Below are 15397 nucleotides of genomic sequence, written 5' to 3'. Positions count from 1 at the left end.
TGCCCCCACCCCCAACCCCCACCCTCTCTTTCTCAAGACCTGCGAAATGCATTTTTTTTTAAATCCTGAATGTCGCACTAATGCAAATCGACAGAATCCCCAACATGCACAGCAGCAGATGATCCAAATGTAAATAGCACACTATCCAAACAGGTTGCTGCATGGAAGCCTTTGCTGCATGGAAGCGGTATTTAAGTCGCCATAAATTCAAAACACACGCACAATTTACATTAACGGACTGCACACGAGACACGAATACTGTTTAATAAACCTTAAAAAAATGCGTGTTGCTATTTGTGTGTGTGTGTTTGACAGGCCTATACACAATTCAATACATAGGCATCTCTGTCACAGATATGAAGTATGTTAACAATTCAGAAATAATGTATGTAAACGTGTTTAAACTCAGTTCTCTGTATGTCTCAAATGTATTTCACTAGCAACACCATACCACCAAGTAAATCTCTGAGCATGTGTAAATGCACTTGGGGAATACATCTTCTCAGTCTAGGCTATTTTCCTATCCAGTCTCAATCCCGTGAAGCCAAAAACCCGGACTCCTGTCTGTCTCCCTCGCATGAAAATTCCTAATTTCATTCTGTAATATATATGTTACATTATCAAAGCACGTTTCTCGCCGATGCATGTCCAAATACCGCTTCTCTGCGCCGTCTCATACTTGCTGCCCATGAGAGAGCTTCCGTAGATAATGTGTAATCAACAAACTGTATGAGAGACATGGATATTTTAAAAAAAGTTGGTCCCTTGTGATACACTGATATTTCAAATATTTACACTCTTCACCTCCCCGTTACTCATGAGCTGATCTGCAATCTGTATAATGCTGAGGCCACAAACACATATCGGACCAGACTGATTTGAGAACTGAAACTTTCCCGGACAACACGCCTATAACCGTGACATCGAGTGAACCAAGTGAAGGTAGTGACATTCTGACAAACACACCGAATAGTATTGCAGAATTTCTCACAGAAAGAAGGTCGGATTTTAGCTCGGGAAAGTCAGTGCATTGTCAGAGCGCAGCGTGACAAGCCGTGCCGATAGACCAAACAACACACTGCTGGGTTGGTGGCCAGAGAACTACAGTATGCGCCCTGAAAAGAGAGAAGCTTACGCTTGAGCATCAACAGCCGGTGAGACGGAGCGCGAACACAATCCAGCACAGTCACCGCAATTCTCCAGCTCTAGGCTACTGGAGCATCATCCTGTGGGCCTCCTTTTCGTTTTTACGCGCGTCCTGCAGGGGTTGTCGAGGGTTGGGTAGATCTACATCCGACATGTCAACGGTTACAGCTTCGGTGGTTGATGTTTCCAGAAATATTTATTCAACCGAAAACGGAAACCGTGGCGGCCGTAATTATACAGGTAAGTGAGATTCTATCCAAGATGGGCATAGGTGTCATGTCATTCGTGCCGTGGCTGAAATTAGAGCTTTATTGGAGGCATTATGAATTTGTTAAATGCATTTGTTATGAACCATTTATAGCTGCAAACTGTGTGCGTACACCATCACAGAGTGGACCTGCCAACATGTCATTTTTTAGGAGAAAATGCATTCCATGACACACAAACATATATAAACTAATTTATATGATGTACTGTGTCTGTAATGCTCAATTATTTACAAAGCAGCATAACTACATTACTTTCTAAAAGCTACGCATAATTTGTTTAGGCCTACAAAGTATCATATGACAACAAAGAATGAAAGCCATAGGCTGTGGTTTCAAATCAAATCAAAGGTTATTCGTCGCTACACAGATTTACAGATGTTTTCCCAGGTTCAGCGAAATGCGTGTGTTTCTAGCTCGAACAGTGCAGTAATACCTAGCAACAAAAAACACAATACACCAAGAGAATAGTCTATTGTCTATTCCGAGTCTGCGTTGTGTAAAAGGGTGAAAGAATCTAAAAGAGGAAGTGAGAGTGTGTTCCTGTAGATCACATGGTCTGAGAAGCTGCAGGTGGCTTTCAGAATGGCAGGATTCTTAGTTTCACATCAACTAACACTGCGGCTGTACTGAGATATCAGATGTACAGTCTACACTTTTAAACACATACACAATTACACACACACACATGCACACACACGCTAACACACCCACAGGCATGCACACACCCACGCTCGCGCACACACACGTATACACCCACCCACACGCGCGCACACATACACACACAGCGCTGTCTATCATAAATGATGGTTTATGAATTTGCCTAACACCCAATACTCAGTCAGCAATATAACTCTCTTGCTTGCTGACTCTCTCGGTCTCTCTCGCGCTCTCTCTCTCTCTCGCTCTCTCTCTCTTACTAGCATTCATTCAAAGGAATACTCAGACGTTTTAGATTTACTAACGCTATTTCAAACTTTATCTAAATTAACTCGGTCCCTCTTTCAGATACCGTTGAAGTGTTCAGACATGATTTCTCCAACATGTAGGACCTCTTGTGGTGGCAAAGAGATACTACATCAATTTGTCCTCAATCGTAATAGGCCCAGGCTACATGATTTCACAGACAATTTTCCTCAATGACATTTCCATTATACCTAAGGTTATAAGGTGATATTGTAAACAGAGAATGTACTATCATTCTGTGAATAGTCATATTTCAGTGTGTAAACCAGCTGTTTAACATGGCTCCAGATGGGTCCTGAGTTTCCGCCAAGCTATCAGGCCTTTTGTTTAATCATGTATCATCTTTCCTGCTTTGAGATAATCATCATTAGATAGAGCAAAGCACTGGGTTGCAGATGGGGTGTTTTTGTTGTTGTCACAATGCTGGGCAGCCCCCTACAGGGCTTCTATGCAGAGTGTTCTGTAGTGCCATGTTCTGCACTGTCGTGTTCTGTAAAGTAGTGTTCTCTTCTGCTTACATATGGCTGGATATACTATAGTGACCATCTCCGTTCTCCCCCTCCAGGCCAGTGTACCCCAATGCCCCTGCCTGCGCTGGGGACCCAGAGGATTATCCAGGGGAATGGCACCAACGTGGGAACGGTGATCACCTTGCAGTGCCCGTCCAGACACCATCTGGTTGGGGGCAGTGAGGTGTCCTGCATCTGGGGCAGCAACAGCACCCAGTGGTCAGGAGGTTCTCCCTGGTGTAAACGTATGTATCTAAGGCTGAGAGGATACCTACCCACTGGGCACAAACTGGCTGGATCAACATAATTTGTTAATGATTATGTCATCATGGTAACCAAATTTCAACTTAGACAGATCTTCTATAAAATATGTTGAATTTGTACCTTTAAAACAACTTCAGATCTTCAGAAGGATATCCACTATCAGAAAAAAAACATGCTGGGCAGAACCTACTACTGGAGAATATATCTATTTATAGCTACCATTTGGTCTCCCATCCAGGGTTTTAACCAAGCCCAGACAGCTATGATGTCACTGACTATTACCAATGTGCCGTCATGAGAATGACCAGTTTTCTATGACATAGACTGATCAGGTGAATCCACGTGAAAGCTATGATCCCCTTATTGATGCCACTTGTTAAATCCACTTTAATCAGTGTAGATGAAGGAGAGGAGACAGGTTAAAGAAGGATATTAGGAAGGTGTTCTTAATGTTTTGTACACTCAGTGTAGCTTCATTGTTGCTATCGAAGTAAGTAGTTTAACGGAGCAAATGAAATGTGGCCATCCTTTATCACTCATAGATCATCAATGATGGCTTTTAGCCCTATATAGCATTTACAATGTCATCAACAGCTATAGTTTCAATTCAACCTAGAATTCAACTAAGAATAGACAATACAATAGGCATCGGGTTTCATGCTCTGGTTGATTTCAAATGTAAGATCATTTTGTGATATTACATTGTATTTGGTTGTCAATTTGGTTGTCAATATAGTTTGATTTGATTTAATCCAAATCTTTTAAAAAGACAGCAATCAAAGGAAACAGCATCAGTACATTGCCTGTTAAGTTTGTTCTTGAAATATTCCTAGACATTATTTTCATATTTCTAATCCTCTTATGTAAAGCATATTTGTATTTGATGAGGACCAGAAAGCCAAATGAGAGACTGTCAGGTTTGTCCCTCTCACCCTGTCTGCCTGACTCTGGCCAATCAATGGCTGAGAGCATGTGGAGACAGCCTTCACTTCAGTCATACATTATGAATGAGCCAAGCTCAACTCTACTGTGAAAATGAAAGTTGTCCTCTTCGGACAGTGTGTGTCTCTCTGTGTGTGTGGACTAAATTAAAAGATTCAGAATGCATTGAGTGGAAAAAGTGCAGGGATTGCAAACTCCCCCAGAGCTGTGTCTGCCTGCTTGTCAGTCTCTTCATTATTCTGAAGAAGAGGAATATAGAGGAATATATTGGAGATCCCCAGCAAACCAGAATTGGTTCAGTGAAAGTTCCAAGAACATTCATAACACAAAAACTGTCCAATCGTGTTGATGATTATAGAATGTTTGATTAAAACATTCACATGATGTTGCAAGACCATTCCTAGAACACAGTTGTTCTTTGAAGGTTATTTAAAGGTTCCCAGAATGTTTCATAAGGTTGTGGGAACAGTCTAGTAAGAACATTGTGGGGACATCATAAAATATATGTTCCTAAAACACAAAAACTGTCCAGTTGTGCAGATTATTCTACAATGTTTATTTTAGGATGCAAAAAACATTAATCTGATTTTACAAAAACAATATTTTGTCTGTTCTTTAAAGGTTCCCACAATGTGACATTAGATTGTGGGAACCGTCTGGTGAGAGATATCTTCCCAAAACACAAAAAACTATCCAGTTCGTTAGGTTGTGGGAACATTATGGGGAAATGTCAAGAGGCACGTTCCCAAAACATTACAACTGTCCAGTTGTGCTGACATTTAGATCATGTTTGTATCAGGGAGCACAAAACACTACAACTGTCCAGTTGTGCTGACATTTAGATCATGTTTGTATCAGGGAGCACAAAACACTACAACTGTCCAGTTGTGCTGACATTTAGATCATGTTTGTATCAGGGAGCACAAAACACTACAACTGTCCAGTTGTGCTGACATTTAGATCATGTTTGTATCAGGGAGCACAAAACACTACAACTGTTCAGTTGTGCTGACATTTAGATCATGTTTGTATCAGGGAGCACAAAACACTACAACTGTCCAGTTGTGCTGACATTTAGATCATGTTTGTATCAGGGAGCACAAAACACTACAACTGTTCAGTTGTGCTGACATTTAGATCATGTTTGTATCAGGGAGCACAAAACATTCCTTTGATGTTGCAAGAATCTTTGCAGAATAGCCTTTCTGAGTTCTTTAAAGGTTCCCAGAACATTTAATTAGGTTGTGGGAACAATGTGGGTATGGTAAGAGAAAAGTTCCCAAAACACAAAATATGCTTAGTTGTGATGACATTCATGCAATGTTTAAATTAGGTTGCACAGGATATTCTCTTAATGTTGTTAGAATGAAATAAGTTTATTTTTACAACGTTCATAGCATATTTGTTTTAGGTTTAACATAATATTCCATTGACGTTCACACAATATACATTTTACCTTGTCTTGTAGGTCCTCAGAACATTTCAAGAATATTTAGAAAATGTTATATTTAGGTTTTACCTAATGTTACCACAACATTAAAATTTGTAGCTCCTTAAAGCAGATTGGAATACATCCCAATTATTTTCCTCTCCAGATTTAATGGCAATTCACATTGAGGACTGTGTTGTTGCCGATATAGTGACACACATTTGAACAGTATTTCATCATAAACATATTTTTCCAAATTCATATGTTTACAATCTGCACATTATTTCATTCAGAGGACACTTAAACAGCATGTACTCATACAAACAGAACCATCTATTTTTTCAATGTGTTTACAGTCAGCCCTTGTGGGGTTTCAATTTATCTTCTGCTCCAACAGCGAAGCTCTTTTATTTCTTATTTTTTTCAGTATATAGCTGTTTGGCAATCAGGAATTCCATGCTTCCTTTTGAACCTTCTTAGACATAGCTAACCCAGGGAAATACTGGCCACTGGGTTATTCACCCTCTGTCACGTCTGACCTAAGTTCCTTTGTTTTGTCTTTGTTTTAGTATGGTCAGGTTGTGAGTTGGAGTGGGCAGTCTATGTTTGTTTTTCTATGTTGGTTTCTGTGTTCGGACGAGTATGGTTCTCAATCAGAGGCAGGTGTCGTTAGTTGTCTCTGATTGAGAATCATACTTAGGTAGCCTTTTTCTACCTGTGTTTCATGGGTGATTATTTTCTGTCTTTGTGTATGTCGCCAGACAGGACTGTTTGGTTTTCGTTCGTTCACTTTATTGTTTTTGTAGTTCAGTGTTCAGTTTGATTCATTAAATATTACATCATGAACACTTACCACGCTGCGTTTTGGTCCTCCGATCCTTCTTGCTACTCCTCCTCAGAAGAGGAGGACAAGATCCGTTACACCATCACTTCACCCATACTCTTTATATGCTCATATTTACAAGGCTATGAGTGATGAGGATCACTTGCTTTTCAGATGAAAGTAGGAATTTTCAGATCGTCTTTTCAAATCGTCTTAAAGTAGGAATTATATCGCATGCATTATATTGAGTGTCAGCACAACTGGACAGTACATTTTTACAAAATGTTTTATTTTTTACAGTTAGTTTAAGTTCTGGATTTCAGACTGGATTTATTCAGTGCTTCGGAAAGTATTCAGACCCCTTTTGTCTTGGGGTGCCACGGTGTTCTTGGGGACTTTCAATGCTGCAGACATTTTTTTGGTACCCTTCCCCAGATCTGTACCTCGACACAATCCTGTCTCGGAGCTTTACGGAGAACTCCTTCAACATCATTGGCTTGGTTTTTGCTCTGACAAGCACTGTCAACTGTGGGATCTTATATAGACAGGTATGAGCCTTTCCAAATCATGTCCAATCAATTGAATTTACCACAGACGGACTCCAATCAAGTTGTAGAACATCTCAAGGATGATCAATGGACACAGGATGCCCCTGAGCTTAATTTCGAGGCTCATAGCAACATTTCTAAAAACCTGTTTTCGGTTTGTCTTTATGGGTTACTGTGTGTAGATTGTTAAGATAAAAATACTATTTAATCCATTTTAGAACAAGGCTGTAACTTAACGAAATGTGTAAAAAGTCAAGGGGTCTGATGCTTCCCGAAGGCACTGTAAATATGGACAAACAAAAAACATCCTCTCCTTTAGTAGATCGTATTTCACAGAGGTTTTCAAAAGCAACATGATTAAAGAACATGTGGGATTGAACCTACAATCTTTAGCTTTGCAGCCAGATCATTATAAACTTCTGCACCACCAGGGGATGTCTGTGTTATTGTGGGGGGTTTCAGTCTCTTTATGGTCAGTCAGGGCATAGAACTATTTCTGAATTAATTCAATGTTCCCATTCTCTTCATATGCCGTGTACTTGTAACCCTGTAATGATTTAGCTGGGTTTTTTAAACATTTTTAATTGAAAACAATCACAGTAAGGTACTTTATTGTTACCCAGAAATTATTTTAAATTGAGATAAAAATGTCTGTATTGGACCTTTAAATCAGTAAAAGATGTTCCCACCAGACTGTTCCCACAACCTAATGAAACATTCTGGGAACATTTAAAGAACAGAAAGACCACTTGTCTATTTTAGCTGAATGTAATACAGTGAAAAAGGCATTCAAATATATGATATAGCCATCACTTTCTGTAGGCAGATTTCCTAAATAGATTGATTGATTTTTAAAATGCTTTTTCCCTCTATCTCCCAGCGTTGTCCATGTCGGATGACTTTGGGTTCAGTGTGGCAGTGGTGTCCTCTATCATTAGCTGTGCCATCATCCTGCTCATGTCCATGGCCTTCATCACCTGCTGTCTGCTCGACTGTGTCAAGGAGGAGGAAAGGAAAAAGGAGGAGAGGTGAGAGGAGAGGAGGAGGAAAGAGGAGAGAAGTATAAATTATAGGAGGGGAGATGGGAAGAAGAGTCAGAAGAGGTGAAAGGAGACGAGGTAAGGGAAAGACGTGATGAGAGGAGAGGAAAAGAGGAGGCAGGAAAGGTGAGACAAAGCGTGTAAGATGTCAGGAGGTGCGATAAAAGATGTAGAGCCATAAATTATCCCATGTGGTTGAGTACTGCACTATAGGGATTCATACGGATATTGAGATGTACAGCTTTTTTGCATTGCCAGGGAGACGGATCTGTGGCACCAGCCAGAGCGAGCAGAGCAGGAGGAGAACAGGGCCTCTCACTATGACCACAAGGGCAGAAACAACAATAACAACACCCAGGAGAAGACACTGCGACAATGGGACCACCAGGACCCTTCAATGTGTGACCAAAGGAGACCCAGCTTGTGTGTGTGTGTGTGTGTGTGTGTGTGTGTGTGTGTGTGTGTGTGTGTGTGTGTGTGTGTGTGTGTGTCTTCTGTATGTTTGTGTCTGTGAGTTTGCCTTGAGAAGCTCAATGTCGCTGTCTCTGTCCTCTCCACAGGTGCATTCAGTACCCCTATGCTCTGACTAGTCCAGCCCCTTCCTCCACCTTCGGCCAAGCCCTCAACTCAGCTCCTCTCCCCTGCAGAGGCTACGACCAGCCCATTCTTCTGCACAACTCAGGCCTGTACCGCAACCCAGGTCAACCAAACAATCCAGGCCTACTTCAAAACCCCATCCCACCCCAGTATCCAGGTTCAACTCGGACTGTGGGGTACCGGAACCCAGAGGCACCCCCTGGCTCAGGCTTGGCCAGACTGTATGTAGGACAGGAGGGCAGTGTGTCCGTGGTGAGCACTCCACTTCTGGAGGACTGGAGTGCCCAGGAGCGCCCCATACGGGTCATATCCGTGTGAGGTCACAACCAGGAAGTGACTGGACATAGACCACATGGGCATGGATAAACTGAACATCAATCAAGAAACTGGATCCAAAACGGAGAGGACCACCTCAATGGGGACCACGCCTATGTCATTATCAACCAGGCACCAATGACTGAATAATTAGGTGGCGCTCATATAGTCCTGTTTTACTGTATGTACAAGTGGGTAACCTGTACAAGTGTGAGGTGTGAAATGGAAATGTATTTTTTGCATATCCCACTCCCCCTGAGACACCCTTGGAGAGTGGGGTCACAGCCAGGCGATCAGCCATTATTGACAGCAAACCTGGAGCAATTAGCATTAATTGCCTTGCTCAAAGGAAGAATGACATATTTTTACCTTGTCGGCTCGGGGATTCAATCCAGCACGCCAGTAGCGGTAGACCATTCAGTGACAAAGCAGCATTTTTAGGTTGCATCAGACATGTGCCTTAAACGCAGACCCTATCCCTCTGGACACTGCCAGAAGCCGAGAGTTGGTGAGGACATTCATTATTCCATAGAAATCACTTATTGTGTTACTGATTGATTTCACTGTGTTCTTCTGGGAAATGTACAGTAGTAAACATGTTCAGTTCAGAAATATCCCGTATCTCTGAGTTATTAAATATCGAGTAATTCTGCTTCTGGAAAGAATCCTTACAACGTTGTACATTATTCTGCATTTTTAGGTTTGATGCTACTGCTTTGTTGGATCCAGGGATAGCATGTGTAGGGCTACAATTCCCAATCCTGTTGTGTATAGTATGTGATGGTACTTCATGGTACAAATAACTGTTAAATGTTATTCTGTACTATTGGAATGAAAAGGGAATTTTCTGAAGCTTTTTTTATATTCCTATACCCAACTGATACTGACATTGATGGTACATTATGCAAGTTGTGCAAATCCCACTGCAGATGGATTGACAATGAATCATTTAATAAATTCTACATTCTTGAACTTGTGCTGTCATCAGTTAGGAATACGATTGTAAGGGAGTTTTGCCAAAGAAATAGAATCCGACCTAAATAGCAGCCTACATTTGATGTCAGCCACCACCGAGTTAGGATGAGTGGTTTGCCATTAATAAAATAACCAATTATTGAAAAGACTGTATTTTCAACCTCAGGGGTAGATGGGGTAGATGTAGATGTAGACTCAGGGGTAGATAACATAACATAGTAAACAGAAATCTGATATGATATGTTACGTTTGATATGGAATGTATTAATTTGTGGATATCCATCATCCATTTTGGATTGAAATTTGTATGATATGTTACAAATTTGCAATACGTAGGATATGTTATGAATTCCAATTTGTTGTGGCTAACGTTACCTAGGTGGCAACGTTAGCTAGGCTTGGGGTTAGGATTAAGATTAGGGTCAGCAGTTATATTAAAAGTCAGGGGAAGGGTTAGCTAACACATGCTAAGTAGTTGCAAAGTAGCTAAAAAGTTGTAAGTAGTTGCAAAGTTGATAATTAGCTAAAATGCTAAAGTTGTCCATGATGAGTTTTAAACACACAACCTTTTGGTTGCTAGACATTTGCGTTATATAGACTTTTTCATTATATGCCCACCCATCCACCCTTCACATACCAAACATAACATACTCATTTAAGTGTTCCGGATTTTCGTTTACTATGTTACCTCTAGTCTATGAGACAAGCTTGGTATTTTTGAGGGATTCAAGTCTCAAAAGCAGCTTGTCATATGACATGTAGATACTAATTCTGCGCTCCGATTGTTAACAATCCCTTCTTTCCTCATCATATATAGACAATGGTTTTAAGAATTGGTACAAAGCTGGAATTACTACATTGAATGATTTGTTTTATGATGGTTCCCTTAATCTTTCCTGCAATTGCAACAATAATATAGTTTAACAGACAAAATGTTCCTGTTTTCTTCAGTTTCAAAGTTTTATCAATTCAATTTCCTTTTATAAGGAGGAATCTGGCATTAATAAACTGGAAAAACTCATACTCCATGTTAGCTCCTGAAAAAAGACAAAAATAAGATACATATGAACTCAGCAAAAAACTAAACATCCTCTCACTGTCAACTGCATTAATTTTCAGCAAACTTAACATGTGTGAATATTTGTATGAAAATAACAAGATTCAACAACTGAGACATAATCTGAACAAGTTCCACAGACATGTGACTAACAGAAATGGAATAATGTGTCGCTGAACAAAGGAGGGGTCAAAAAAAGAACTTCCAGCGCCGACAGAGATGGCCGCCTCGCTTCGCGTTCCTAGGTAACTATGCAGTTTTTTGTTTTTTTTACATGTTATTTCTTACATTAGTACACCAGGTCATCTTAGGTTTCATTACATACAGTCGAGAAGGACTACAGAATATAAGATCAGCGTCAACTCACCATCAGTACGACCAAGAATATGACTTTCGCGAAGCGGATCCTGTGTTCTGCCTTTCAACCAGGACAACGGAATGGATCCAAACTGGCGACCCAAAAAAACGACTTCGTAAAAGAGGGAAACGAGGCGGTCTTCTGGTCAGACTACGGAGACGGGCACATCGTGCCCCACTTCCTAGCATTCTTCTCGCCAATGTCCAGTCTCTTGACAACAAGGTTGATGAAATCCGAGCAAGGGTAGCATTCCAGAGGGACATCAGAGACTGTAACGTTCTTTGCTTCACGGAAACATGGCTCACTGGAGAGACGCTTTCGGATGCGGTGCAGCCAGCGGGTTTCTCTACGCATCGCACCGACAGAAACAAACACCTTTCTGGTAAGGAGAGGGGTGCGGGCGTATGCCTTATGGCTAACGAGACGTGGTGTGATCACAGAAACATACAGGAACTCAAATCCTTCTGTTCATCTGATTTAGAATTCCTCACAATCAACCGCGCCCTCAGAGCATGCGCAGACCAGCTGGCTGGTGTGTTTACGGACATATTCAATCAATCCCTATACCAGTCTGCTGTTCCCACATGCTTCAAGAGGGCCACCATTGTTCCTGTTCCCAAGAAAGCTAAGGTAACTGAGCTAAACGACTACCGCCTCGTAGCACTCACTTCCGTCATCATGAAGTGCTTTGAGAGACTAGTCAAGGACCATATCACCTCCACCCTACCTGACACCCTAGACCCACTCCAATTTGCTTACCGCCCAAATAGGTCCACAGACGACGCAATCTCAATCACACTGCACACTGCCCTAACCCATCTGGACAAGAGGAATACCTATGTGAGAATGCTGTTCATCGACTATAGCTCGGCATTTAACACCATAGTACCCTCCAAGCTCGTCATCAAGCTCGAGACCCTGGGTCTCGACCCCGCCCTGTGCATCTGGGTACTGGACTTCCTGACGGGCCGCCCCCAGGTGGTGAGGGTAGGCAACAACATCTCCACCCCGCTGATCCTCAACACTGGGGCCCCACAAGGGTGCATTCTGAGCCCTCTCCTGTACTCCCTGTTCACCCACGACTGCGCAGCAACGCACGCCTCCAACTCAATCATCAAGTTTGCGGACGACACAACAGTCGTAGGCTTGATTACCAACAACGACGAGACGGCCTACAGGGAGGAGGTGAGGGCCATCGGAGTGTGGTGTCAGGACAATAACCTCACACTCAACGTCAACAAAACTAAGGAGATGATTGTGGACTTCAGGAAACAGCAGAGGGAACACCCCCTATCCACATCGATGGAACAGTAGTGGAGAGGGTAGTAAGTTTTAAGTTCCTCGGCGTACACATCACAGACAAACTGAATTGGTCCACTCACACAGACAGCATCGTGAAGAAGGCGCAGCAGCGTCTCTTCAACCTCAGGAGGCTGAAGAAATTTGGCTTGTCACCAAAAGCACTCACAAACTTCTACAGATGCACAATCGAGAGCATCCTGGCGGGCTGTATCACCGCCTGGTACGGCAACTGCTCCGCCCACAACCGTAAGACTCTCCAGAGGGTAGTGAGGTCTGCACAACGTATCACCGGGGGCAAACTACCTGCCCTCCAGGACACCTACACCACCCGATGTTACAGGAAGGCCATAAAGATCATCAAGGACAACACCCACCCGAGCCACTGCCTGTTCACCCCGCTATCATCCAGAAGGCGAGGTCAGTACAGGTGCATCAAAGCTGGGACCGAGAGACTGAAAAACAGCTTCTATCTCAAGGTCATCAGACTGTTAAACAGCAACCACTAACATTGAGTGGCTGCTGCCAACACACTGACTCAACTCCAGCCACTTCAATAATGGGAATTGATGGGAAAGGATGTACAATATATCACTAGCCACTTTAAACAATGCTACCTAATATAATGTTTACATACCCTACATTATTCATCTCATATGTATACGTATATACTGTACTCTATCATCTACTGCATCCTTATGTAATACATGTATCACTAGCCACTTTAACTATGCCACTTTGTTTACATACTCATCTCATATGTATATACTGTACTCGATACCATCTACTGTATCTTGCCTATGCTGCTCTGCACCATCACTCATTCATATCTTTATGTACATATTTTTTATCCCATTACACTGTGTATATTAGTTTTGGAATTGTTAGTTAGATTACTTGTTGGTTATTACTGCATTGTCGGAACTGGAAGCACAAGCATTTCGCTACACTCGCATTAACATCTGCTAACCATGTGTATGTGACAAATAAAATTTGATTTGATTTGAATCAAAATTAACAGACAGTATCTGGTGTGGCCACCAGCTGCATTAGGTACTGCCTGCAGTGCATCTCCCCCTCGTGGACTGCAACAGATTTGCCAATTCTTGCTGTGAGATGCTACCCCACTCTTCCATGAAGGAACCTGCAAGTTCCCGGACATTTCTGGGGGGAATGGCCCTAGCCCTCACCCTCTGATCCAACAGGTCCCAGACGTGCTCAATGGGATTGAGATCCAGGCTCTTCGCTGGCCATGGCAGAACACTGACATTCCTTTCTTGCAGGAAATCACGCACAGAACGAGCAGTATGGCTGGTGGCATTGTCATGCTGGAGGATCATGTCAGGATGAGCCTGCAGGAAGGGTACCACATGAGGGAGGAGGATGTCTTCCTTGTAACGCACAGCGTTGAGATTGCCTGCAATGACAACAAGGTCAGTCCGATGATGCTGTGACACACAGACCATGACGGGCCCTCCACCTCCAAATCGATCCCTCTCTAGAATACAGGCCTCAATGTAACGCTCATTCCTTCAACAATAAATGCGAATCCAATCATCACCCCTGGTGAAACAAAACCGTGACTCGTCAGTGCACAGCACTTTTTTCCAGTCATGTCTGGTCCAGCGACGGTGGGTTTGTGCCCATAGGCGACGTTGTTGCCGGTGATGTCTGGTGAGGACCTGCCTTCCAACAGGCCTACAGGCCCTCAGTCCAGCCTCTTTCAGCCTATTGCGGACAGTCTGAGCACTGATGCAGGGAATGTGCATCCCTGGTGTAACTCGGGCAGTTGTTGTTACCATCCTGTACCTGTCCCGCAGGTGTGATGTTCGGAGGTACTGATCCTGTGCAGGTGTTGTTACACGTGGTCTGCCACTGCGAGGACGATCAGCTGTCCGTCCTGTCTCCCTGTAGCACTGTCTTAGGCGTCTCACAGTACGGACATTGCAATTTATTGCCCTGGCCACATCTGCAGTCCTCATGCCTCCTTGCAGCATGCCTAAGGCATGTTCACACAGATGAGCTGGGACCCTGGGCATCTTTCTTTTGGTGTTTATCAGAGTCAGTAGAAAGGCCTCTCTAGTGTCCTAAGTTTTCATAACTGTGACCTTATTTCGTACCGTCTGTAAGCTGTTAGTGTCTTAACGACCGTTCCACAGGTGCATGTTCATTAATTGTTTATGGTTCATTGAACAAGCATGGGACACCTTGTTTAAACCCTTTACAATGTATATCTGTGAAGTTATTTGGATTTTTACTAATTATCTTTGAAAGACAGGGTCCTGAAAAAGGGACGTTTCTTTTTTTGCTGAGTTTACTATAGGCAAGGTCAACACTGATAGTAGCAAACATGCACGGCAGCAAGACTTTAGGGTGACCAGCATGTTCCAGGTCCCACCAATATCCAGCAACTCTGCACAGCCATTGAAGAGGAGTAGACAACTTTCCACAGGCCACAATCAACAGCCTGATCAACTCTACGCAAGGGGATGTGTCACACTGCATGTGGCAAATGATGGCCACACCAGATACCGATTGGTTTTCTGATCCACGCCCCTACCTTATTTGTTAAGGTATCTGTGATCACCATATGCATATCTGTATTCCCAGTCATGTGAAATCAATAGATTAAATTTATGTCAATTGACTGATTTCCTTATATGAACTGTCACTCAGTAAAATCATTGAAATTGTTGCATTTTGCATTTACATTATTGTTCAATTTATATATCTTTTATATATATGTTATAGATATATTCATGTTATTATTTAACATTTTCCATATAGACAAAACAAACAATAACACACACACTATACAGTTTACATACACCTTAGCCAAATATATTTCAACTCAGTTTTTCAC

General features: G+C 42.4%; 1 protein-coding gene across 2 annotated transcripts; it reads left to right on the top strand.

Moving 5' to 3' along the window:
- Positions 1–871: 871 nt before the first annotated feature.
- LOC135527965 (uncharacterized) lies at positions 872–9817 on the top strand. 2 transcript variants are annotated; one of them, XM_064956667.1, is made up of 5 exons: positions 872–1386; positions 2944–3132; positions 7774–7921; positions 8192–8356; positions 8494–9817. In XM_064956667.1, exons 1-5 carry the CDS (start codon positions 1299–1301, stop codon positions 8846–8848), a joined length of 945 nt encoding a protein of 314 aa, XP_064812739.1. In that variant the 5' UTR covers positions 872–1298; the 3' UTR covers positions 8849–9817. The 2 variants fall into 2 exon arrangements, with proteins under 2 accessions (XP_064812739.1, XP_064812740.1); XM_064956668.1 differs by having other exon boundaries at positions 873–1386; positions 8192–8332.
- The last annotated feature ends 5580 nt before the right edge of the window (positions 9818–15397 follow it).

Source organism: Oncorhynchus masou, chromosome 33 (genome assembly GCF_036934945.1).
Source record: "Oncorhynchus masou masou isolate Uvic2021 chromosome 33, UVic_Omas_1.1, whole genome shotgun sequence".
In the NCBI taxonomy this organism is placed as follows: domain Eukaryota; kingdom Metazoa; phylum Chordata; class Actinopteri; order Salmoniformes; family Salmonidae; genus Oncorhynchus; species Oncorhynchus masou.
Note: the sequence above shows the minus strand (reverse complement) of the source record. Positions and strands in the feature narration are given on the sequence as shown.

What these genes read in the sequence shown, in the direction of transcription:
- LOC135527965 (XM_064956667.1), top strand. Translation starts at nt 1,299, where the DNA reads ATGTCAACGGTTACAGCTTCGGTGGTTGATGTTTCCAGAAATATTTAT. An exon ending in TGGCGGCCGTAATTATACAG is followed by an intron (nt 1,387 to 2,943) that starts GTAAGTGAGATT and finishes CTCCCCCTCCAG; the next exon opens with GCCAGTGTACCCCAATGCCC. An exon ending in GACCAAAGGAGACCCAGCTT is followed by an intron (nt 8,357 to 8,493) that starts GTGTGTGTGTGT and finishes TCCTCTCCACAG; the next exon opens with GTGCATTCAGTACCCCTATG.